At 55.8% G+C, this 23,939-nt stretch overlaps 2 protein-coding genes across 3 annotated transcripts in view; both read left to right on the top strand.

Annotated features, from left to right (window-relative positions):
* The first annotated feature begins 41 nt into the window (after window positions 1–41).
* Window positions 42–3,443, top strand: EIF4EBP2 (eukaryotic translation initiation factor 4E binding protein 2). The gene is made up of 3 exons (XM_015632647.2): window positions 42–229; window positions 883–1,059; window positions 1,142–3,443. The coding sequence occupies exons 1-3, from the start codon at window positions 91–93 to the stop codon at window positions 1,171–1,173; spliced, it is 348 nt and encodes a 115-aa protein (XP_015488133.1). The 5' UTR covers window positions 42–90; the 3' UTR covers window positions 1,174–3,443.
* A 2,380-nt stretch (window positions 3,444–5,823) lies between these two features.
* PALD1 (phosphatase domain containing paladin 1) overlaps window positions 5,824–23,939 on the top strand; it is a 21,992-nt gene continuing 3,876 nt past the window's right edge. The window contains exons 1-18 of one of the 2 annotated variants that reach the window (XM_015632635.3): window positions 5,824–5,923; window positions 12,484–12,681; window positions 12,806–12,908; window positions 13,099–13,278; window positions 13,357–13,521; window positions 13,608–13,768; window positions 13,913–13,988; window positions 14,626–14,774; window positions 14,860–14,956; window positions 15,065–15,169; window positions 17,569–17,664; window positions 17,826–17,960; window positions 18,723–18,839; window positions 18,924–19,103; window positions 19,553–19,750; window positions 20,025–20,165; window positions 20,757–20,828; window positions 20,968–21,108. In XM_015632635.3, coding sequence (XP_015488121.1) covers window positions 12,497–12,681; window positions 12,806–12,908; window positions 13,099–13,278; window positions 13,357–13,521; window positions 13,608–13,768; window positions 13,913–13,988; window positions 14,626–14,774; window positions 14,860–14,956; window positions 15,065–15,169; window positions 17,569–17,664; window positions 17,826–17,960; window positions 18,723–18,839; window positions 18,924–19,103; window positions 19,553–19,750; window positions 20,025–20,165; window positions 20,757–20,828; window positions 20,968–21,108 — 2,301 coding nt within the window. In that variant the 5' untranslated portion in view covers window positions 5,824–5,923; window positions 12,484–12,496. Of the gene's footprint in view, window positions 5,924–11,630; window positions 11,649–12,483; window positions 12,682–12,805; window positions 12,909–13,098; window positions 13,279–13,356; window positions 13,522–13,607; window positions 13,769–13,912; window positions 13,989–14,625; window positions 14,775–14,859; window positions 14,957–15,064; window positions 15,170–17,568; window positions 17,665–17,825; window positions 17,961–18,722; window positions 18,840–18,923; window positions 19,104–19,552; window positions 19,751–20,024; window positions 20,166–20,756; window positions 20,829–20,967; window positions 21,109–23,939 lie in introns of those variants that run through there. The other variant, XM_015632636.3, reaches the window with a different exon arrangement.

The raw sequence follows: 23,939 nt of genomic DNA, 5'->3' as shown, positions 1-23,939 counted from the left end.
GGCGGCGGGGCCGGGGCGGGGCGGGGCCGGGGCGGGGCCGCTCCGCCCGCGCCGCTCGGCGGGGACAAAGCGCGGCGCCGAGCGGGGGCCATGTCGTCCGCAGGCGGCCGCCAGCCCAGCCAGAGCCGGGCCATCCCCACCCGCACCGTCACCCTCAGCGACGCCGCGCAGCTCCCCGCCGACTACTGCACCACCCCCGGCGGGACGCTCTTCTCCACCACGCCGGGAGGTAAAAGCGCCGCGCCCGCCGGGGCCTCCGGGGGAGCGCGCCCGGGCCAGCCCGCCACCCCGAGCGCCGCGTGTCGCGGGCGTAGCGTGCCTGCCGAGGCTGTATCCCCTCTGTATGGCGCTGATCTGGCCCGTTCTCCTCGCCGCACACGCGTGGAGATGGGGTTTATTATTTTTCCGGGGGCGCGGAGGGTCCCGGCGGGGCGGCAGCTGGATCCCCGGACGGCTTGGCAGGAAGCTCCCGGTGGGACGCGGCCACCGGGGGCTCGGTGCCTCGGCCCTACCCCGCCCCGGCTCCGCGGGGTCGTGACACGCCTCGTCCCTGTGCAGGGGACAGGGACACGTGGTACTTCGGGGTGCCGCTTCCATCGGCATCCCCGGGACGCGTTCCCACCCCTGCCGTGAGTTTGCCAGGTCTCTGTGCCGGGGCAGCCGGGACCCAGCTGCCGCCGGGCTGTTTGGCCAGCGCCGAATTATCGCCTGTCGCGCCCAGATAAGAGCGGGCAGAGCGGCGGCACAGCGCACCCCCCAGCCCTCCCCGCCGATCTTTGGCGGAGAACCTTGGCCCGGGCGCCCGTCCCGCTGGGAAACTCCTTCGGCAAACAAGCGCTGCCGAACCGGATTCCCCCACTCTCCTCTCGTCCTCCCCCCCAGGCACCCGGATCATCTACGACCGCAAGTTCCTGCTGGACCGCCGCAACTCCCCCATGGCCAAGACCCCGCCTTGTCACCTCCCCAATATTCCCGGCGTCACCAGCCCCGGCGAGGCCGGCGAGGAGCCCAAAGCGGACGCCAACAGCTTGAACCACCAGGAGGGCAAACCATCCATGGGTAAGGGACGCCCGGGGCGGGACAGGAGGGGTTTGGGGTGGAGGATGACGCCCCTAACGCTGCTCTCCTTGCCTCTCGCCAGGGGACGATGCTCAGTTCGAGATGGATATCTGAGCAGGAACCACGGAGAGGCAGCGACTCCCCAGACCTGTGCACCCCCCATTCGGCTTAGCAGGATCCGTCCCGGCGAGGCGGAGGTGGCACCGGTCCCCACCGGCGTCCCCTCCCCGCCCTCCTCCTCCTCCCCCTCTTTTTTGGGGGGAGTGCAGCTCTGTCTTCTCTCCCTCTGCGGGTGACTGGTCCCAGCATGTGCCGGACGGAGCATCCCTTCTGGATCCGGCCCTATTCCTCCTCTTCCACCCGGCTAACAGCCTGATCCCCACCAGGCTTCTTTTTAAAACATCCCGTTGCCTCTTCTGATGCTTCGTGCCCCCCAACCCCCCACCCCCAAAATTCCCCTCTTGTTACCCAAACCTCCCATTGCCAGCAGCTTGGTGTGTTCGGGAGCTGTGTCACCCGCTTTGCCCCCTTCTCCTGGAAAATTTAGGCAGTCTTGCAAAGGAGGAGGGGGAAACATCACTCCTAAAATCATGCAGCTGCTTGCAGCCTGGGGAGGGTATTTTTTGAGTTTCCCTGGGATGTGTTGGCATTCAGCAAAGGACAGCATTGGGAGCCCGTTCCCTTCAGTGCTCCAGGGGTCCCATGTAGTCCCTGATGGAATCAGCCAGCGTGTCCACATCTCTCCTACCCGGATTTCTTCCATCTTGGCCCTCCAGCCGGGGGCTGTGTCCCCCCACCCACCAGCCAGGACTCACAGCAATGTAGCCATATATTATAAAAGCCCCCTTGCTTTTATGTTTGGTACTAAATAGGGGCACTTTACCCCCAATGACTTTTTCTGGGCTGGGGCCGAGTGCCTCTGGGAAAAGTGCTTTGTAGTGCTCGGGTTTTTGGTATTTTTTTTTTTACCCCCCAGCCGTTTAAAATGTGAATCCTACAGGGGGGAGATCCCTCTGGCACCGTTGGATGTCTCAGGAATCACTGGGTGTCCCTGGGGGCTGTGTGGGCTCGCCAGACACCGCAGGGATGGGGTGCTCTCCTCGCAGGGTGCTGCCATCAATGCCATCCTCTGCTCAGTTTTCAGGATGGGATTTCTCCCAGCCGGATCATGCTGTGTCGTGGATAAAGCATTTCCACGTTAACCTCCCCTTTGCCAGCCTGCCATGGCGTGGCCACCATGGGATTTATTTTCTCCCCCTCTCTCCGTGTGACTCCTGACGAGCGGCTCTGGGCAAGGCCGCGCGCAGTGTCAGGCTGTGCCCCCCCAATCCCACCAGCCCCCCAGTTCTGAATTTTTTTAAACTGCCTGTTGGGAGCCATCACCAGCTCCACAACCTTCTCAAGTGCCATTTTATCAGCCCCCACCTGAGTGCCTGCTCCATCCATCCTTCCTCCCTCGCCGGGGTCACCCCCCACCTCGGTTCCCAGCCCCGGGGGACCCGTGCTGGGGAAGGGGGCACATCCCACAGGCTTTGTGCACTTTCCATCCCGTAATTTATTTCTCTAGGTGTGTTCGGCACGGGGCGGCGTTGGTGGCGAGCTCCCATCTTCCAGCTGCTTTTCTCACAAGGAGGGGGGGGGCTGCCCCATGTTTTTTGGGGGTGGGGGAGGAAGAAGCAAAAGCACAACCCCAGGGAATGGGTTGTCTTTCCCATCCTTTCCCTCGCGTGGGAGGTGAGGTGAATGCGGTAGCCCGGCCGCCGTAGGCGCACGAGTGAGTGAGTGCGAGTAGCAATATGTATATGCGTGTGGGTGGGTGGTGATAAGACACACACAAATATATATATTATATATAAATAGATATATTTTCCTTGAAGCCAAGATCCTAGGAGGTCGGTTAGGCCCTCGGATCGAGGGAGGGGCAGGGGGCGAGGACATCCTTGGCGGAGCGGGGACGGCCACTGTGGATGCAGGGACCTGGCGCCCTCAGCACAGCTGCTTGTTTTGGGAAACCTGCTCTGCTAGCCAAAAATAATTACTCCATATCCAAGGACAACGTGACTTAATGGACAGGAGCTGGAGGGAAACCTTTTTGTTGTTTTCATCGTTTATTTTTTTTTCTCCAAATGCCCCCTTTCCCAACCTCGTTGTGTCTCCGTTCCCCATCCCAGCAACTTTCTCCCGGTTCTCTTTTGTAAGCAGGCTTGGGGCTGAGCAGGGAGGGAGTGCCTGGCCTCGCCGGGGCGTTCCTCTGCTAGTCAGGGGATCCATTTGGGATTTCTGTCGTTTTTTACCGTCTCTTCAAGCAGGTGTTTGGGAGGAGAAAAGCTCTCGCCAGTGGTTGCTGTTACAGTGAGATCAATAAAGATTTTGGTTCTTCTAAATCAAGGTGATTTGGACTGTGATTCAGGGGGTGGGGAGGATTTTCCCTTCCCTTTGGAGCAAACTCGCCTCGTGGGAGTCATGCCCAGAGGGCAGGGAAGGGTCAAACCCAGAACCAGCAGCTGAGAGTTAAATCACAAAATGTCACACGCAGAGAAGGCTGATTTTCCCACAGGTCTCCCACGTGCAAAACTGCCCCAAACCCATCATTTGTCCTGTTTCTCGTCCCTGGAGGTCTTCAAGGCCCGGTTGGATGGGACTTGGAGCAGCCTGGTCTAGTGGATGGTGTCCACCAACCTTGGCCTTGAACCCTTCAGGGGCAGGACACCATTAATAGATGTTAATACATTGCACTTTAATGTATTATTAATTTTTTTTAAACCGGGTCAGTCCCTTTTATACCATCCACTGTAATTGGGGAGGGGTCTGAGCAGCAAAAACCCCCACTAGGGCACTGAGGGATTGGCCCCAGATTTTTGTGGGTGCCCTAGCAAACCAGCAGCATCCCTTGGGGATGCATCCCTCGAGGGCAGCTCAGCTCTGTGTGTGAAATACCGCAGCACCACATCACATTCCCAAAGCATTCAGATCGCAGGGGTGAAGCCGGCAGGGCATTTCCAAGGGTTTTGGGGGGGAATCCTCTCGGAGCACCCTGGTTTGGCTGCGCTCGGAGTGGTCCTGCCATGACCTCCCGTGGATTCTGCTCATAATTGCAGCAGTTTAATTCTGCAGCGTCAGGGAAATTCGGAGCGTGCGTACGGAGAGGAGCGCGGCGAGGAAAATTGCTGACGAGGCATTTGGGAACTTCTTTTCCCTGGGTCTGGTTTTGCCCCTGCAATGCCAGTGACAACTGGTTCCCTCCCAGATTTTGGGGGTGTTTTTTATGTGTTAATCCCAGCTGCCGAAGCCCCTGTAGTGAGAGGTGCCACGTGCGTGTGTTTCCCTGGGTTTTGCTGTGCTCTTCCCTAAGGAGCTTCTAGATTTTGGAACCTTAAAAGGGAATTAAAATAAAATCAATTTTAAAAATTAGGAAGTTTCAATCTAGGACTGTAAATGCGGCAGAGCAGCTGAGGGCAGGGTATTTTGGCTGAGCTGGATGCTGGGAGCCTGGCTAGGATCTCAAATCCCGACGAGCAAACTTTCCAGCCCTTCTTTCCAGCTGTTACCATTTTCGGACTAGCTCTGGGCTGCGTTTACATTCCTGGCTCTCTTTCCCGGTGCCAGTGAACGTGTTAATGCCGTTTTTTCTCCTTTTCCTTCGCCCTACCGGTGTCCTACGAACACCGGTTTGGAGCCCCAGGGCAGCCGTGAATGGTGCTGGGTGTGGGCGAGGCTGAAACGCCGGGGCGGCTCAGGGGGAGGTGGGGTTGGGGGGTCCTACCTGGGGGAGGGGGGGCTCCGAGAGCCACTGTTTTAACCCGAATGGAATGTGGGAAGGCAGGTAGGAGCTGAAAGGATTGGGCTTTTACGGGGTTAGCTAAAATAGCATCTTGGCGTGGCAGCGAGGGAAGCCTGAAGTCGCCTGGGGGATTCGCTCTGTGCCGTGGTGGGCTCCTGGCAGGAGATGAGCAGAGCTGCTGGAGCTGTTGGTACTGAGCCATGGCAAGAGCCCACCACGGTGCCTGCAGGGTGCTGGGAAGCAGCTGGGTGGGCAGCAGCCTCATTTCCCAGGAGTTTGAATGGCTTGAGCAAGGAAGGATGGCTCTGAGACCTGAGACGTGGAGCTGTCCTGATGTTTCCTATGGAGACAGGCTGGAAGAGCAAGGGGCGTTCATGTGGAGAAGGCTCCAGGGCCACTTTAGAGCCCCTTTCAGTGCCTAAAGGGGCTCCAAGAGGGCTGGAGAGGGATTTTGGAAGAGGGCATGGAGTGCCAGGACGAGGGGGAATGGTTTTGAGCTGCCAGAGGGCAGGGTTAGATGTGGTACTGGGCTTCCATCACACACATTTCCCATTTCTGGTAAGGAAAAGCACTTTTTGGCTTTGAGGGCTGCCAGCAGCGCCTTGATGCCCCCAAAACTGCAAACCCGGCTGGGGTGGTGGCATGTGACAGTCCCCTCTCTGTCCCAACCCCGCTCTGGTTTGTCACCAGGAGATGATGGAAGGATCAGGGTGGCGGGGGGTGCTGGGGGTCCCCGAGACGATGGAGGCTGCGTGTCAGGGGTCCCTAAGGGAACAGTGGCTGTTTTTGGGGGATGCCGAGGGTGAGGGGATGCCGCCTGCCGGCTGTCCCCGAGGTGTCGCCGCCGTGGCCCGGGGGTGTCCCGGCGGTGCTGGGGGCGGTCCCGGGGGCGTGTCGCGGGAGGGGGCGGTCCCGGACGCCCCTCGGCCCCATCCCGGTGCCCGCCCCGGTCCCTCCCCCGCCGAGGCGCCGGCGCTCGGCGCGGCCGCGGGGCTGCGCTCCCGCCACCGCTCCCGCCGCCCCCATGGGGCGCCCGACGGCGCGGCCGGCCCGGCGCGGGAGCTGAGCCCCGGAGCCGCCCAGGTACCGTATCCCCGCCGAGACCGAGCATCCCCTCTCAGCGAGCCGGGCATTCTTCCCCCCGAGCTCCGGGACTGGGTGTTCTCCCCCTCTCCAACCCCCCCGGGAGCGGGCATCCTGCCCCGCTCCGCGCCCCGTCCCCGATCCCGGGCATGCTCCCGAGCCTCCGGGACCCCTCTCATCCCCTCCCCGGGGGTGGTGGGGGCTCGTTTCCCGGCCCGGTGCGGTGGGAAGGGGATGGAGGGGGCAGGAGCAGCCCTCGAAGGTGTCCCCCCACCTCCCAGCCCCCCCACCCTCCGTGGGGGTCGTGATGGGCACTCGGGGGGCTTCTTGGGCGGGGCTGTGTCCCCCCCAAGCCAAGGCAGGCGGGACAATGGGGAGAAGGTTTATTTTGCCCCTGGGCCATGCGGTGCCCCAGCCGTGGCGAGGAGGGTTTATCCGGAGCCGACGCTGGGCTCCAAACCTCTGGAAAATAGATGGATCACTAGTTCTGAGGCCCAGCATCCGCCCCGCGGATGGCATTCTCCCGCCTCTCCTGCCTTTGCAGTTGCGTTTCCTATTTAAAAGGGGTTTTTCTCTCCTTCTTTTGGCCTGGAAGCCAGCCCCAGCGGGCTGGGAGCCCGGCACGGCTGTCGGCCGGCTGCGGCTCCAGTCCCCCGGAGTGAGTTTTGGGATTTGCATCTCTTGGCCGTGCCTCCCTTGCACCCCCAAAAATCCGCTTGGGGTGCAGGCTCTGGTAGCGGGGGAGGTGCGGGGTGGCCGGAGGATGAAGATGGAGGAGGAAGAGGAGCAGATGCGGCCGAGGTCGGGGGTTTTGGCTCCCGTTTAGGGAGCACGGGAGGAACGGGAAGCCCGGGACGGGCACGTGCGGGGGGTGGCGCAGAGCCCGGCGGGCTCCCGACCCCCGTGTGCCACCGAGGATGCCCTAGGAGCAAGGCTGCCTGCTCCCGCTGAGCTCCTGCCCGGCTCCTCGGGGCTGAAAACTTCCAGAAACCTCATCCAGGCTGCGTTTCCGATGGCTGCCGGACTTTTCCGGACCTGCTTCCCTGCCCTTTCCCCCGTGCATCCTCCGGCTGCCGGCGGAGCGAACTCAGCTCAGCGCTCCTGGCCCTGGCACCCCTCCCATCCCGAGCTGTGCTCCCGTTGTTTTTCTCCCCTGGATGGGAGGAAACAGCGGGTTTTGGGGTGGCTGGGCTGGGAGCAGGCAGGCATTGCCCGAGGAGGAGGCAGACAGGCAGCGGTGGTGGGACATTTCCTTCCTGGAAGGCAGGAAGTGATTATGTCTTTGCACGGAGCCTAAAAATAACGGGCAGGTCTCCGTTGTGAGCAAAACTCCCCTGGGATTTGCTTAATTTTTGCTTTATTTATTAAGAGAGCGGGGCGGGGGAGATTTGATCTGTGAGCTCCGAGTCCTACTGCATCCCAAACCACCGTGCTGGCGGGCATAAGGTGCTGCTTGTCCTGGGAAAGGTGTGGTCTGCAGCTCTGAAAAGCCATCCCGTGTAAAAGGAGCCGTCCCGTTGCTCCGGCAGCCTTCCCCTCGCTGGGAGGGGAGCCGTGGTTAGCTATGAATAGCACAAAATCATAGCCCTCTCCTTCCCAAAACTCCCCGGCCGGCTCTGCGTGGCGCTGGCCAGGGCTGTGGTGCTTCTTGGAGAGTGTCGGACTAAAGCTTTACCCACAGGTCTCTTTGGAGATGCCCCCAGCCTTTATCTTCATGTTTTATGGGTTTTTATTTGTTGTTTTTGTTTTTGTTTTTTTTTTCTTTGTGCTACTGAAAGGAAACCCTTCAGGCGGGTGTGCTCACAGACCTTGAAACCACTGGCAGCGAGCTGACGGCAAAACTGGCAACGCTGGTGCTTCCGAGTCAGGGCTTTGTTCCTCTTTCTGTTGCTGCTCATTGATAAAACCCCTCAGCAAAACAGCAAGCAGCCCAAGCATCTCCTGCCTGCCCAAAAAACAGCAGGGGTGGCTGGGATGCCTGAGGGAACCTCTCAGCGGGTCTTAAAAGTTGGGGGGTGCGAGGCAGCAGTTACAGGTGGGCTCTTTGCAAAACTGAATGGGTTGGAAGGGACCTTAAAGGTCATCTCATGCCACCCCCTGCCATGGGCAGGGACACCTTCCACCAGACCAGGTTGCTCCATGCCCCATCCGACACTTGCAGGGATGTAATTCCTCCCAGGCTGTGCTTAGCAAGGCAGGTTATTAATAATGCAAAGCAGGTTTGTGAAGAAGGGCTGCAGCCTGCGTGCCATTCCCGATGGATATTAGCATCCTCCTCACGGTGGGGAGCAGATTGGCATCCCCGTTTTTGGGGTGACTTTTTCTCCTTCTCCATTCCCTGTCTCAAACAGCTTTCCCTGGCTTCAGGGTGAGGAGTTTTAAATCAAGTAACTAAAGAAGAGTTGGTCACATGGAGGATGGGGATGTGGCACTCGGTTTTTCTGCCAAAAGACAGGAGCATGCTGGAGAGGGGGTGTGAAATCCTCGTTATTTGGGATGCTCCCACTTGGATTTGGGGGCAGGCATCCCACCAGCGCTGGTGGGGGGATCGGCAGCACCGGTCCCAGCCTGACTGGGAAATACCTCTGGACTTTCTAGGAAATGCTGCTTATTTAGTTATATTTTTGGCCTTTACCACTGGCTCTCTGAGGAGCTCATGAGGATGGAGGGCGGTTGCTTTTGCTCCCTTAAAGATATTAATAAATCAGTCAAGACTTATAAAAACAGAACTGCCTGCTGCAAAGTTGCCTTTCCAGGGCCTTTTCCTGCCTTTTAGGTTGATTTCAGGCATTTGTGTTCTTTGCCTTATTTCACCCTCCCAGCTCGGTGGCTGGACAACGCGTTCCAAACCATCCTCAGCTTTAATGTGTTATTTCTCACCTTTATTTTTTTGTTTTATTATGTCTTTTTAAGAAGCTGGGCCGCTTCCTTCCGGCATCACCTGGAACAACAGGAGCCGGGCTCCCATGCAGCCTTTGCTGTGGGATATCTCCCAGCAGAGACAGGCTGAAGCTGTTTGTGTGTTAATTAATTTTCACTGTGCTTTTTTTTTTAAAAAAGAGGGTTAAAGAGCACGCTGGGGCTCAGCTCCAGCGCTTCCTCCGGGCTCTGGTGATGCCCCTCCGGCTGCACCGGAGCTTCCTGCTGGCCTGTGGTGTTTCCTGCCTCCCTGCTTGGCTCAGCACTGCTCCAGGGGTGCCCCTCGCTCCCTCGAGGATCCATCCATCCCTGCCAACTCCATCCTGAAAAGCTTCCACACCGAGGAAAGATGGATCCTCTAGGAGGAACGCTGCCATTGCCGCTGCTTCTTCCCAAAGGGCTTTGCTTTTCATTTAGGAGAGCTTTAAAAGCTATAAAATATCTCGAGGATGCACGGAAGGAGATTTATTTGATTTATTTCCTGCTGACAATGAGGCGGCCAGGCAAGTGCACGCTTCCTCCTCGGCGCGGTGGCCGGGGCAGATGCATCCTGCAGCTGCAGCACGACCTCCTCCCACTATATTTAGTCCATTGTTTGCTCCAGCTTTGAGTCCTCGCCAGGTCCCCGGGTGTGGGAATAACCCCTGTGCCAGGCAGAGGGGGAGAGGTGGGAAGGTGGAGGGCTGAGCACTGTTACAGAGTCCTGACTTCTGTGGGATCCTTTGCGACGCTCAAGTGGAATTCTTGGGATGCTCCTGCTGCCGCCGGCGGCTCCGCTGGCGTTCCCTGTCCAAGCTTGGCGGAGCTGGGTGTTTTGAAACGGGGTCTGGAGGGGAAGGGAAGCTCTTCTGCCTTGCCCACCCAGAAGGCTCTGCTTTCTCATTAGGCAGCAAGAATAATTAATGATTTTTCGGTATAATAATTAATCGGCGGTGCTTTGAATTTAGGCGGAACACCTGGGGAGGAACACTGCCGGTTTGTTTGGTGGGATGCCCTCGTGCAGGGTGTTGGTTCTTCTGGCTGCTGGGGAGAAAAATGGGCTCTTTGTTCAGGAACCTTGGCCACGATTGATCTCAGGCTTGGCTTTGGGGTCTGTGAAAAGATGAGCTGCTGGCTGGGGGAGGTTTTCTGGGGTTTGTTCCCAAAAAAGAAGGATGAGGTGCAGACAGGAGGGCAGGATGCTGTGCAGGGGGATATTGTCTCTGCATCCTCTCTCTCCTAGGAAGGAAACCCCCAAATACTGTGTGGTGAAAGGGAAGGGATGCTCAAAACCAACCCATCCCAGCTGATGGCTAGTACCATCATAAAACCCATGTGGTTTGCTTCTCAACCTCCTAACTTGGAATCATAGAATCCCAGAAGGGTTTGGGGTGGGAAGGACCTTTGAGATCATCTCGTTCCAACCCTCTGCCATGAGCAGGGACACCTTCCATTAGACCAGGTTGCTCCAAGCCTTGAACATTTTGAGGGCTAAGGCATTGACAACTTCTCTGGGTGTCCTGTTCCAGTGCAGGAACTTCTCACAGTGTTTGCTAACTGTGATGGGGAAAATAATGATAGTTGGGCTGATCCAGTGCCCTTTGGTGGGCTGGTCCTGGCCAGGGAATCTCCTGCTTCCTTTGGCTGGTCTGTGATAGTGGCTTCGTTGCATCCCTTCCCGTTGCATCCACCAGCAATATTTAGGAAAGTTTTCAGACAAGATAATTTTATCTGTTTTCCTTTTGCTTCCCTACCCACCCCAGCTTGTGTTCCAGTTTGCAGAGTGGGCACTGAGGGGGGTGTGCTCCCACAGATGCAGAAATACCAGTAAATAGCTGCTCCCATGTGGATAACACCAGCACTTCCCTCTTCCTGTGGCTTTTTAGAGCTGTTCCATGGCTTTCCTAAGCACCCACTTTGGGTAATTTCACTACTTTCCTTGCTTGGTTTTGCCTGCCCAGCCTAAGCAGGGAGTGGGGGAAGAAGCTGAGATGTGATTTCCTCTCTCCATTCATTTTGTGGCTTGAAAGACAATTTCCAAATCTGCCCGGCGTCTTTTATGCCTGGTATTTTTTGGTGTGGTTTGCCGGGAAAATAGGTTTTAGGGTGGAGGTGGGTGTCTGTGGGGAGGGGAGAAAGACCAAGGAAATACAGAAGCTGTGTGCCTGGAAACTGGGGGGGAAGGAATCTCCATCATCCAACGTGGGGATGGCTGGAGCAAATCCAGAGGGATTGGTGTTGAAAAGATTCACCCATTCTGAGCAAGATTAGGGAAAAAAAAGCATCCTGGCTGGGTGCCCCATTCTGCTTGCTGCCTGAGCTCTCCAGAGCCACGAGCTCTTGCTCTGAAACACTCAAAACTTCCCTCTATATATATTTTTTTCCCTGCTTTATTTTTGCCCTCACGATTTTTTACGTGAAAGAAACACTCAAGAGGACTTGGAGAAGCTGCACTGGCCTGAAGCAGCTGTTTTTGTTTTTTTTCCTCCCCCTCTCTGCTCTTGTGTGTAAAAGAAACCAGGCTGCCTAATGGTGCAGAAAATTCACAGTAGAGCAACAAGTTTTCTGCGGAGCGGGGAAGGAAGATGGGGAGGAGGGGAAAAATGTGTGCCTGGGCACAGTCGTCTAGAAATAGCACATTTTCCGCAGGCTTTTCCCCCCCACTTGAAGCATTTGCAGCTGCTGGGGGCATCACATTCGCTGGGATTGCAGTAGGGGATTGATCCTGTGCTGCCTGTAAGGCAGGAGGAGCAGCTGCAGAAGGATTTGTAGGGCTGGGTTAAAGCCATTCCCGGAATTCCCAGCGCTGAGCATCGCCTCGGAGCAGGTACCGTCCCCCTTGGGGTGCTGCCAGGGTTATTCCCATGCAGCACAAAGGAGGTTTTACTGGGGACCATCTCGTTAGGAGCGGGCAGAGTTTTTGTCTTTTCCAGGCTGCCCCTTTGCCATCTCTCGCTTGGTTGGGAAGCCAGGATCCGGCCCTGGCTGGCGCAGACAGTCGGCTCATTGTCCCGGACCGCTGGAGTGTGGCGGGATGCTCCCAGCCCTTTTGATTCCATCCTTGTTCAGGGATGAGCTCCCTGGGGACCAAGCCGGGGCTGCTTTTGGGGTCCCCCCCCATCCCAGGGATGGGGATACCCGGCTGCTTCCAGCGGACTGGCTCCAGGCGCTCTCCTACACCCGAAATTGCCGAATATCCATCCCACGTGCTCTCTGTTCCAGACTTTTCCGTGCGGGGAGGGGGACTGGGAAAGCAGGGGACGAGAGGCTCAGGCTGCGCCGCCGTGTGCTGACTCAGCAGATTTTAGGGACCGGATCCAGCCTTTCGCCCTTTATTTCCCCCCACATCACCCCCCCTCCCTCCCTCCTCAGCCCTGCTTTCACCTCCCCGATGGAGCAAGCTGCAAGGCAGGCAGGAAGAAAGCCTTTTGTGGGAGCAGGAGGGAAAGGGCTGGCTCAGCGTGCCTTCCCTGGCCGGCTGTCAGCAGGGGGTTGCCCTGTGCCTGCCTGGGATTTTCCCATCCTAAATCAGGAGCGGCTGAAAAATAGATTCCTCCTTTTCTTTTCTTTTCTTTTTTTTTTTTTTTTTTTTTTTTTCCTCTCCCTCCTTGTTGATTTTAATTTTGTTTTGTCTTGTTTTTTCTCCCCCCTTCCTGGCACAGCTGCCCACGGGTGATGGGTACGACGGCCAGCGCGGCGCAGCAGGCGGTCTCGGCATCCCCCCTGGAGAACCGGGCGCCAGGAGACGGCAGCATGGAGGACCAGCACTCCCTCAGCATCCACTCCTTCCAGACCCTGGGGCTCCACAACAGCAAGGCCAAGTCCATCATCACCAACAAAGTGGCACCTGTGGTCATCACGTAAGTCCTGGGCAGCCTCCAAAACTCTGCGTTTCTCCACCCATATTTCTCTAAATGTTGGGGTTTGTTTTGATCTTGACCCATGCCATTATTCTTTCCCTCTGCCCACCTGTGGCTCTTGCAGGTACAACTGCAGGGAGGAGTTCCAGATCCACGATGACCTGCTGAAGGCCAACTACACGGTGGGACGCATTTCTGAGGCCACGCTGGAGCACTACCTGGTGCAGGTGAGCATCTCTGCCACTGATTTCATCACCCAGCTCATTTCATCCTGGGCTTTGGGAACCTCAGGACTGTTTTTGGGGGGCTCATTTTGAAGGTCAGGTAGAAAAAGCCACTTTTACGCTCAGCTGTGTTGAAGTCCCACCTTGGTCAAATCCACCGATGCCCCACCTTCTCTCTTCTGATATTTTGCAGGGGAAATACTTCATGGTCAGGGACGTATATGGAAAATTAGATGTTTTGAACACTACCGGCAGCTGCGGCGCTCCCAACTTCCGGCAGGCCAAAGGAGGTTACGCCGTGTTCGGGATGGGGCAGCCCAGCCTCAACGGCTTCAAGCTCGTGCTGCAGAAGCTGCAGAGAGAAGGCCACAAGGTTGGTGGGAGGGTGGCAGCTGGGGTGGGGAAAAAAGCCAGGAGAGCCTTTAGACGGCCTCTCCCCGGCTGTTTGCAGGAATGCGTCTTCTTCTGCGTCCGCGAGGAGCCCGTGGTCTTCCTGCGGCTGGAGGGGGACTTTGTGTCCTACACCCCCCGGGGCAAGGAGAACCTCCACGAGAACCTGCAGCGCCTGCAGCGGGGCGCGCGGGCGGAGAGCCTGGAGCTGGCCATCCGCAAGGAGGTGAGCTGGGACGGGGAAGGGTGCGCATCCCGCCGCTCCAGAGGAGCTCCAGCGGAGGGGGTTGCGACGGGGCCTTCTCCGCGTAGATCCGCGACTTCGCGCAGCTGAGCGAGGGCGTCTACTACGTGTACAACGACATCGAGCGGCTGCGGGACGAGCCCCACGCCGTGCGGGTGCAGGGTGACGAGGACATCCAGGTCACCGAGGAGGTCTATCGCAGACCTGTCTTCCTCCAGCCCTCCTACAGGTCCTTCCCTCCTCCTCCTCCTCCTCCTCCTCCTCACGCGTGGTCGGGGCTCTTGGCGCCTCTTAAGCCGCGTAGCCTCCACGGTGGTGGGGATGAAGCCCTTTTGTGGTCCCGTCCTAACCAGGGCTGTCCCCATCCTGGCAGGTACCACCGGCTGCCCCTGCCCGCTGAGGGAGCCCCGTTGGAGGAGCAGTTTGACGCTTTCATCCGCTTCCTCAGGGTGAGCTGAGGGAAAGCACTTGATCCGTGGGGCCTCCTTGGGCTGGGATTTGCTCCTGTGCTGTGTCAGAGACCGCGGCTACCTGAGAGCACCTTCTGGTTTTCCTTAACTCTGTCAGAGGATGCCTGTGCCTGCAGATCCTGCTCCCCTGGCTGTAGTGTCCTGCTGGAGAAGTCCATGTTGTCCAGCAGTTCATCCCTATCCCTGGCTAGAAATGAGCATCCCTGGACACCTCCAGGCAGCTCTTCCCTAAGTGGCTTTGATAGGAATGATCTGCCTTTGGTGCAAAGGTTTTCCATGTCAGAGCTGCTTTTTTGTTTTGTTTTGTTTTTACATTCTGGAAGATGAAATCTCAGTGGGTTGGGGATGAGTGGTGGGAATGTCTCCAGTAGGGTGGGCAGACTGGTGGATGGAGAGGGAACTGGGCAGGGGAATGCAGTGGGTGGGCCACCCATTGTCCTGTCCTGCTCCATCCACCCCATCCCCTGAGGAGAAGGGAGATGCCACCCACCTCTCCATGCCTGGGCATGGCTGTCACCTCCATCCCAGCCACTGATGGGGCAGACCTGGCTCTCCTGGAAGCTGCTGGGGGTTTCCATCCATCCATCCATCCATCCATGCGTCCTTTCCCTCCTAGGAGAGCCCCAGCCTGCTGCTGCGGGACCCCGGCAGACCCCCGCCTGCGCTGCTCTTCGGCTGCCAGACCGGTGTGGGCAGGACCAACCTGGCCATGGCCATGGGCACCCTGGTGCTCCACCACCACCGAGGAGCTGCCCAGAAGCCTGAGTAAGCAGAGCAGCCCCCAGGGCAGGACTGGGGGAATGCCCATTCCCCCTGGGGCTGGTTTGATTTCCTCCTTCTTCCACCGCAGCTTCCCCCACTTGCCTAAGACATCTCCTAAGGACAGGCTCCGTGTCATCCAGACCTTCATGGAGATGGTCCCCAAAGGCCAGCAGATAGTGGAGGAGGTAAGGGGGTGCTGGTGAACCCTCTGGTGAGGTGGCTGGGAGGGAGGGATGGAGTTTCCCCCCCAGATCCGAGGCTTATGGAGCAATTTCCCTCTTGCTCCTCCCGAGGTGGATGGTGCCATCGCCTCCTGCTCGGAGATGCACAACATGAAGGAAGCCATCTACGAGTACAAGAAGAAGCTGGAAGGGATTGGGGAGGACTATCAGATCCAGGTAATCAGAGGATTGCTCGGATGCGAGCCATCGGCACCAGGAGATTCACTGAGCTGTTTTTGCGCCGGGATGAGAAGAATGTAAATTCTGGAAACCCAAAGCTTCCTGTGAGCTGGAGATTTCCCAGTGATATGAAACCTGGAAGGTTGTGGAGTGTCTCTTATTCTTTTTTTTTTTTTTTTCCCTTTTATTCACTTATTTTAAAAGCCATAAAATGGAGCAGTCTGAGGGGGGAAAACTGACTGGTTTGGGCTTTGCTACTGCTTCTGGTAGATGACCTTGGGGGCAAATAATAACCCATGCTCTGATTTCATCAGCTCTAAAATTAGAAAATCGATATCAGCCTGGATGGTAAAAGTCCTTGGGAGCTGGGAGGGATCACTGCAAATATAGTCACCCAAGGTCAAGCTCCTCTAGCTGTAGATTTATGTTTTTTCCTCTTGTTTTGAAGAGCTATCAGGGTGGCTTTCTGTGCTGGAAAGCTGTGCTCCTCCCTGCCCATCCTGGTGAGGGGGCTCCTCACCAGGTGATGGAAGGAGGTTGGATGCTCAGGTGGAAGTGCTGCTCTGATCCCAGTTTTTTTGGAGGTTAATTTTGCCATTTAAATGTTGAGTGTGGAGTGGAAGTGCTGGAGCTGGCTGTAAAGGGCAACCTCAAACCAGGTGTCCTGTGGCAAAAAAACCCAAAAAACGTGAAAATGATTAAGCAATGGGAAAAGAAGGCATTTAGTGTCACTTTTTTTGATGTTTAGTGGCAAATCCCAAATTTTATACTCCTCTGTTCCCTTTTAGGGTGGATTTGGCATTGCTCATGTCCTGGCAGGTTCTCTTGTCTAGCAGGGGAAGGTTGGGCATGGGACAGGGGGTTTTCCCATTGCCTTGAAGCCTTTCCATGACTTTTCCCTGCTGGGGAAAGCTGCCCTGTGTCATCCTGAACTCCTGGGAGACAAATGGCTGGGGGACTGCCGTAAATAAGCCTCAAGGAGTGTTTATTTGAAGTCTTTGTGGAGCAAGAGCAGGTTTAAACAGTGGCGAGGGGCCAGGAAAATGTGCTGGGGGCACATGGAGGGTGAGGAGGGGAGAGGAGATAATGCTCAGTCATCGGAAAACAAGCCTGGACTTCTTTGTGTTGGAGTGGTACTGGGTGAGCTGCTTGGTTTTGGGGGGAGGAGGGGCTTTTCTGGACATGGAGGAATGATGTCTGTGGGGTTCTGCCTGGGCTTGGGGGGCAGAAATGGACATTTAAGTGGTGGAGGTGCAGGTGAATCTTGGTGTGGGATGCTGAGCAGCCAGACTCCCACAATACCCGGCTTTCCAGGGCTGAAGCACGAGTGGATCATTCCACTTTCCACCCATAGCCTGTTTAAGGGGAATGTTAGGAGGTTTGCCTTGGTTGAGAGCACTGGGATGGATTTTATTGCAGGAATCTGAGTGCTCGGGAGGCAGCACCGCTCTGCTGTCGGTGCTGCCGGCAAACCTGGCAGGGCTCCATCCCCACAGGCTTTGTTTTGAGTTTCCAGAGCAAATCCTGCTGCCTTTCCTCTTGATAAATGACTGCAGGCCGGATTTCTCTGTGGAGAACAAGTAAATATTCATGAGTCAGCCACGTAATGTCAGGGATGAGCAAACCCCGCTCGCCGAGCTGACCCCTGGACACGGCTCCATCTTAAAGGGTTTTCCATCCTGGCCTGGGAAGTGGCTTCCAAGAGGCTCTCTGGGGATGTTTGTGGATGCCCTGCTGGGTGCTCCTTACCTGGTGCCAGGTTTATTTATTGGATGGGATGCTCAGAGGTACAAACTGCCCGCCCCGAGGTTTCTGAATTACGGAAAATCCCGAGGGTTTGAGTTCACTCCTGGAGAGGGAATAGCTGTGGTAGAGAATATTCCTGGACTGTGGAGGTGGCTAAAGAGGAGGAGGAGGAGGAGAGCTTGCTGGAAACACAGGCATGAGGATACTTTTGGATATGGAAAGGGGAGACACTTGGAAATGAAGGATATTGCAGGGTGTGTGGCTGGCATGGAGCCCTCTCTCCCCAGGGATGCCCCTGCCTGAGCATTTCATCTAAAGGCCGTGGGGATGGCTGGAATGGGGATAGGACCTTGCCTTTTCCAGACCCATCCCCTTGGGTTTGTCCCCAGCCAGACAGTGTGTCCATGTGACAGCATGGGCTGGTTGGAACTGCTCCCAGTGTGTCCTTGTGCTAAGATAGGGAAGCTTTTGTCTTGAGCTGAAATGTGAGTTTATGCCTTTGAGCATCATTTAATATGGGAAACTGGAAATGTTTCATTAAAAAAAATAAAGCAGTTCATCCAAAGTGTCTATAGGGCTTTTTCCCAGCCTCCTGGGCTGCTGGGGGCTGCAGCACTGAGCATCACAGATTCCCTTTCCTTTGCTTCCAGGGGAGCAGCACCAAAGAGTATTTCCTCCAGAGGACCCTGCAGAGCCTCGAACGCTATTTCTACTTGATCGCTTTCAACTACTACCTTCACGAGCAGGTAAAACCCTCCAGAACGACCCAAAAACCCCTTCCTTGCCCTCTTTTTGTTTCGGCCTCCCCCTCCCCGGTTTCCCAGGCGGCTTTTCCTCAGCGGGGCAGCGGGCAGCGGGGAGCAGAGCCCAGGCTGATGGTGCGTCCCCCCCGGCCCCCCGCCGGCAGTACCCCCTGGGCTTTGCCCTCAGCTTCAGCAGGTGGATGTGCCGGCACCCGGAGCTGTACCGGCTGCAGGCGGACATGAACTGCTCGGAGCTCACCGTCACCGCCGAGCTCGTCACCAAGGGCGCGCGCGTGCTGGTGAGTGAGCGCCGCAGAGCTGGCACCGCCGCCTTCCCGTGGGCCTCACACAGGTGGGGAGGGCTGGGAGAAGCCAAGGGTTGGCCCCTTGTAGGGCAGCTGCCGTGGGGTCTTGGGCCCAGGTCCTGCTGGCAGCATCAGCAAGGGGTGGTTTTAAAGTTCCTTCTGGCCCGACCCCTGTGAGGATAAATCCCAGTGGGTTCAATCCAGAGATCCCCGTGCATGGGGATGTGTCTGGAGCATCCCGTGATGTTACCACTGAAGATGAACAGATCACACGGACACAGGTCGAGGTGTGGTGAAAAGAAGAAGAGTTTATTTTTCCTCCCAGGATTTATAGGCTTCTGAACACAGCCAGGGATTGGATGGTCAGGATAACACTTTCTCACTGCACTGGCCATGAGAGATGCCCATCACAAGACGTGTAACAGAAAGAATGTACACATATCTATGTTTACAGTTACTGTCCTGGGAAAGTCCTTAGAAAACCATGTTAGCAAGCTCAGAAGCTGAGTTTTCAGGGTGACACTGTGATGTGAGCCTGGGCAGCAGCTCCGTGCTTTCTGGGTGGGGTGACGGAGGCCGGGGCTGTTGTGCTGCAAGAAGAGAACATCCCGCCTTGGAAATGCTGCTGTGGGGCTTTGAGCCCTGGATGCTGCTGCTGGAAAAAAGTCTGGGGGCTTGTCCTGAGCAGGGTTGTGGGGTGCTGCAAAGCTGAGGGTGGGAAGGGGCATGCCTTGCCTGGACGTGGCTCCGTTCCAGGTGGCGGATGAGCGCTTCTGCCCGGATGTGCTGAGCACCGCCAAGGAGATGAGCGTGGCCAACTTCCGAAGGGTGCCCAAAATGCCCGTCTATGGGACAGCACAGCCCAGCTCCAAGGTGAGGGACACCATCCCACGCCGGGCAGGGACCCCACATCGGGCTCCCAGCCCTCCCACCACCCTTTTCCCACCCTTTCCTTAGACCCTGGGCAGCGTCCTGCAGTACCTGACGGATGCCAAGAGGAAGCACTCCCGCATTGTCTGGATCAACCTCCGGGAGGAAGCGGTCCTGGAAGGGAATGAGCAGATCTATACGCTGAGGGAGCCTGGACTCCTGGAGGAGCTGATCCCTGTGCCTGCTGCCTCGCCCCAGCAGCTGGAGGTGAGCTCTGGGAGATGCTGGATGTTCCCAGGAACCCTCATGGGTGATTTCCACAAGCTTTGATGGTTCCTCACCCTCTGGAGCTGCTGGTTTTGTTTTCCTTTGGGAACAGGGGAGCAAAGCAGAGATCTGCCCTGGAAGAATTTATAGCATGCCTTGAGAGCAAGGGTAAAAGGCATCTGGGGAAAGGGGAGCGGATGTTCCCAGCTGGATTTCCAGGGGAGACAGGCAGTGGAGGGGCTTGGCTGCCAGCAGCAGCATGGCTGCATGGAGGAGCTGCCTGGCGTGGTGGGAAATGATGCCCCTGGGGCTCCCATCAAGCACAGAGGGACCTGGGCAGCACCGGTGAGGGCTTGAGGGTGTTTGCCTGCTTCTAAAAACATGGATTAAAATCCTGCAAAAATTAGGAGGGGAGGGTGTTACAGTGAGGGTTTCTCCACCCTCTGCAGAAACTGGAGGCTGCCCTGAAGGGGGACCTGCTGAAGTGCCAGAAGTGGCTGGAGGTGTACCTGGAGGCAGATAAGCAGATGAAGATGTTCAAGAACTGCCTGACCACACAGGAGATATTCAGCCAGCAGAAGAATTCCTGCCAGGGACTCACCTACCGCCGCATCCCCATCCCCGACTTCTGTGCTCCCAAGGAGCAGGTACCCTGGGCAGGGGATGGAGCTGCTGCCTCTGTCCCAAGCCAGCCCTGATGCTGTGCAGGAATGTCACCTGGGTGCTCAGTGCTGGTGGGGTGCTTCCCAGGGCAGGGGGGGATCCCCAGGAGATGCTGCATACCGAGGCTGTGTGCCTTCAGGTGGGCAAGGATGGATCTGGCAGCAAGGAAAGAGGGATTCCAACCTGGAGGCTGTAGGACAAAGGGGGTCCCCAAGGTGAGGAAGTATCCCTAAAAACCCACTGGTTTCATCCTGGCAGGACTTTGACCGGCTCCTGGAGGCCATGAAGAGCGCCCTGGCCGAGGACTCGCGGGCAGCCTTCGTGTTCAACTGCTCCAGCGGCCGGGGCAGGACCACCACGGCCATGGTCATCGCTGTCCTCACCCTCTGGCACTTCAATGTGAGTATTGAGAGGCTGCAGCAACCCCCAGTGGGGTCCTGGGGAAGCTCTGGAGAGCCCAGAGGGTTGGAAGGAGTGTGGGCAGGGCCAGGGTGGAATGTGGCGGGGGGGACATCTGTATGTTGTCATTTGCTGTGCCTAACTCCCAGGGAGCTCCAGAAGTCTGAGTGAATCCCTGGTGAGCCTTTACCCTCTTCCTGAGAGCTCCCCAGGGTCAAGGGGTAAGGGCAGGGGAGATCATGGAATTGTGGGATGGTTTGGGCTGGAAGGAACTTTTCTTTACGGAGTTCCCCCACTTTGCTGTGGGCAGGGACACCTTCCACTGTCCCAGGCTGCTCCAAGCCCCGTCCACCCTGGCCTTGGACACTTCCAGGGATCCAGGGGCAGCCACAGCTTCTCTGGGCAGCCTGAGCCAGTGCCTGGAACAGCCCTCTGTCTGTCCAGACATGTGGCTCCCTCCTCGGGCAGGGGTAAAATTTTCATGTGCTGTGCCTGGCAGAGGCAAGGTGGGGGATGCTGGGGCTCCTGGTGGGCTGGGCACAGGCATTTTTGGGCAGCCCATAATGACCCAATTCCCTCTGGCCACCCCAGGGCATCCCTGAGATGAGTGAGGAGGAAATCGTGAGTGTGCCTGATGCCAAGTACACCAAGGGGGAGTTTGAGGTGAGTCCTGGGGCTGGCTCTGTTTCAGGGCTACCTCAAGCCACGGCTGCTTGTTGGGAGGGGCTGGATCCTCTCCGGGGCGGTGGGACAAGGCAGGGAGGCTCCTGGTGAAGCCCTGCCGCTCCTGCCCGTGCTCCAGGTGGTGATGAAAGTGGTCCAGCTCCTTCCTGAGGGTCACAGGATGAAGAAGGAGGTGGACATGGCCCTGGACACGGTCAGCGAGACCATGACCCCCATGCACTATCACCTCCGGGAAATCATCATCTGCACCTACCGCCAGGTGAGCCCCCTCCTCCCATCGGCACCGGGCTCTGGGACCAGCCCTGCCAGAGCTGGGGGTGGTTTCTCAGGCTGTGCCACCAGAGATGCTCTTGTCATGGTCACCCAGGGCTGCCTGGGATGCTGTGCTGTGTGTATCCCAAAATCCTGCCCGTCTGGCTGCAGCCTGCATCCCACATCCCACATCCCGTGCAGAATTCCTCTGCTCCCCCATCCCTTCCATCCCGGGAGGCGCAGCCGGCAGAGGGCAGGGCTGGTCTGTCCCGTTCCTCCTCCAGCCCCTTCCTCTGGCTCCTCGGAGTTTGGGAAGGAGATTCAGCTTTGGGAAGGGGAGCAGCCCCTGGGACTCATCCATGGGCAGCCGAGCCTGTGCTCCTGGTTTTACCTGGGAGCCTCTGTGGAGCTGATGAAGAAGCAAAGAGGATTATTTTCATCAGATTCGGGATGTTTGTGCCACTGGGCCTTGGAAGGGCAGAGCCCAGGGCCTGGTGCTGTTCCTGGGATGGTTTGTTCCACATCCCACCGGCAATTCCTCCCTTCAGCTCTTGCTCCAGCTGCCATCGATCCGTGTTTTCAATTTACGGGAGGAAAACCCAAAATGTTCCATCACCCAGGGAAATCTGCAGCTCACCTCCTGGTTCCTGAGATCCTCTGCGTTTTTTGGGGGAGCTGGGAGAGAAAACCTCTGCAGACCTATTTGCAGATGTAGTGATTATTGATTAATAAGTAATTTATAGTTCAATTTATTTTTATGAATTTATTTAGGATAAGGAATTTAATTTAATTTTAGCTTTCCCTCCTTTACTATGGGGATGTGGCCACGTGGGAAGTTTCACCTATTTGGCTGCCAGGACTAGCACAGGGGTGATCCTGGGCTGTATCCCATTTCCAGGCTGGCATCCTGGTGGGAAGGTGAGAAAAGGAGGGATTCATCCACTCCCTCTGCTCAAGGAAGAGCCTCTTGTCACCAGAGCTTGTACTTCCCTCTTGGCTGCTCCATCCATCCCATTTGATTTGGCTTGGCCCTGAGCAAATTTATCTAAATTTATTAATTGAATTTATCTAAAAAACCCAATATACTTATTATACTTATTATACTTATTATAATTAATATTATTATTATAATATAAAAATAATTTATTGGGTTTTTTCCCTTTAGAGATGGGAAGCTTGGAGAAGAGAAGGATGGGAATTGTTGGGGTTTTGGGAGCCTGCTTGGAGATGCTTTTAAGGGTTGGGGCAAACAGAAGGGAAGGAAAAGGTGTTTTGGGGGTGGTTGGATTTGTTCTGACCTCTTCCTATGCCTGACTGGGAGGAAAAAAGTAGGAAAATAAAAAAAAATGGGATAAAAGATAAATGATTGGATAATAAGATGGTAAATAAGAGAATATAAGAAAAATAAATAGGATAATGGAATAAAATGAGAAATAATAGGGTAATAGAAGAAAATTGGATAATAGAAGAAAATTAAATAAGAAAAGAGAATAAAATTATAAGTAACAGAAGAAAAATAAATAACATAATAGAATAAAACAATCAATAATAGGATAAGAAATAAATAGGATAATAAAAGATGGCAAATAATAGGATAATAGAACAAAAAATAAATAGGATAATACAGTTCCAGGATAAAATAATAGGGTAATAGGATCTGCTCTCTACAAATACTGGCACACAGAGGTGGAAGAGACACCTTTTCCCAAGGGCAGAGCTGGAGTGAGGAATTGTTGCTTTTTTGGGATGGCCAGTGGGATCAGGGCTCTGACTTATTGGTGTTTATTCCTGGAAATTCCTAGGAAGGGCAGAGTGCAGAGCTTAAAATAATGGCAGTAATAATAGTAATAAAAGTTACTGTATAATTACATACAATATCTAATAAAACAATAAATAATGACTGCAATAACACTATAGCAGATATAAAAATATTAAAGAGAGATATTTATAAATATATATTTATAAATATATATTTATATATATATTTATATGTGTATATTTATAAATATATATATATAAATATATATATATATTTTAAAATATATATATTTATAAAATATAGTATATAACATTATAGTACATATAAAAATATAAAAGAGAAGTTTATAGTTTATATATATAGAGAATAATAGTGGGAGATGTGATGGCCACCAACCTCAGAGCTTCTCTTGCTCTGGATCCAGGTGGGAATGCCTTCCAAGGAGATGTTTTTCCCTAGGGAAGTGCTTTACACTTCAGGAACTCGTGGTTTGGGGTACAGTTTGCACTTGGCTGTCCATTCCTGCTCCTGCCCCCCACATTTAACCATCCCTCACCTATTTTTGAGCTCTGGGAATGTCGCTGCCAGCTGGAAACCACAAGGAAATGAGAGCCCAGAGCTCCAAACCCTGCAGGAGTGGGCTGGATGGATGCGCTTATTTTTGTCCCCAGAGTGTTCCTCCCTCTTCCCACAGCTTCTCCCAGGGCTGTGGGTGAGGGTGGGATGCAGGAGCTCCCCTGGGATGCAGGAGCTCCCCTGGGATGCAGGAACTCCCCTGGGATGGAGGAACTCCCCTGGGATGCAGGAGCTCCCCTGGGATGGAGGAACTCCCCTGGGATGCAGGAGCTGCTGTGGGATGCAGGAGTTGCCGTGGGATGCAGGAGCTCCCCTGGGATGCAGGAGCTCCCCTGGGATGCAGGAACTGCCCTGGGATGCAGGAGCTGCCGTGGGATGCAGGAACTCCCCTGGGATGCAGGAGCTCCCCTGGGATGCAGGAGCTGCCCTGGGATGCAGGAGATGCCCTGGGATGCAGGAGCTGCCCTGGGATGCAGGAACTCCCCTGGGATGCAGGAGCTGCC

The sequence above is a fragment of the Parus major genome, chromosome 6 (assembly GCF_001522545.3).
Source record: "Parus major isolate Abel chromosome 6, Parus_major1.1, whole genome shotgun sequence".
Classification (NCBI taxonomy): Eukaryota; Metazoa; Chordata; class Aves; order Passeriformes; family Paridae; genus Parus; species Parus major.
The sequence above is the reverse complement of the archived record's forward strand: the minus strand, read 5'-3'. Positions and strand labels throughout refer to the sequence as shown.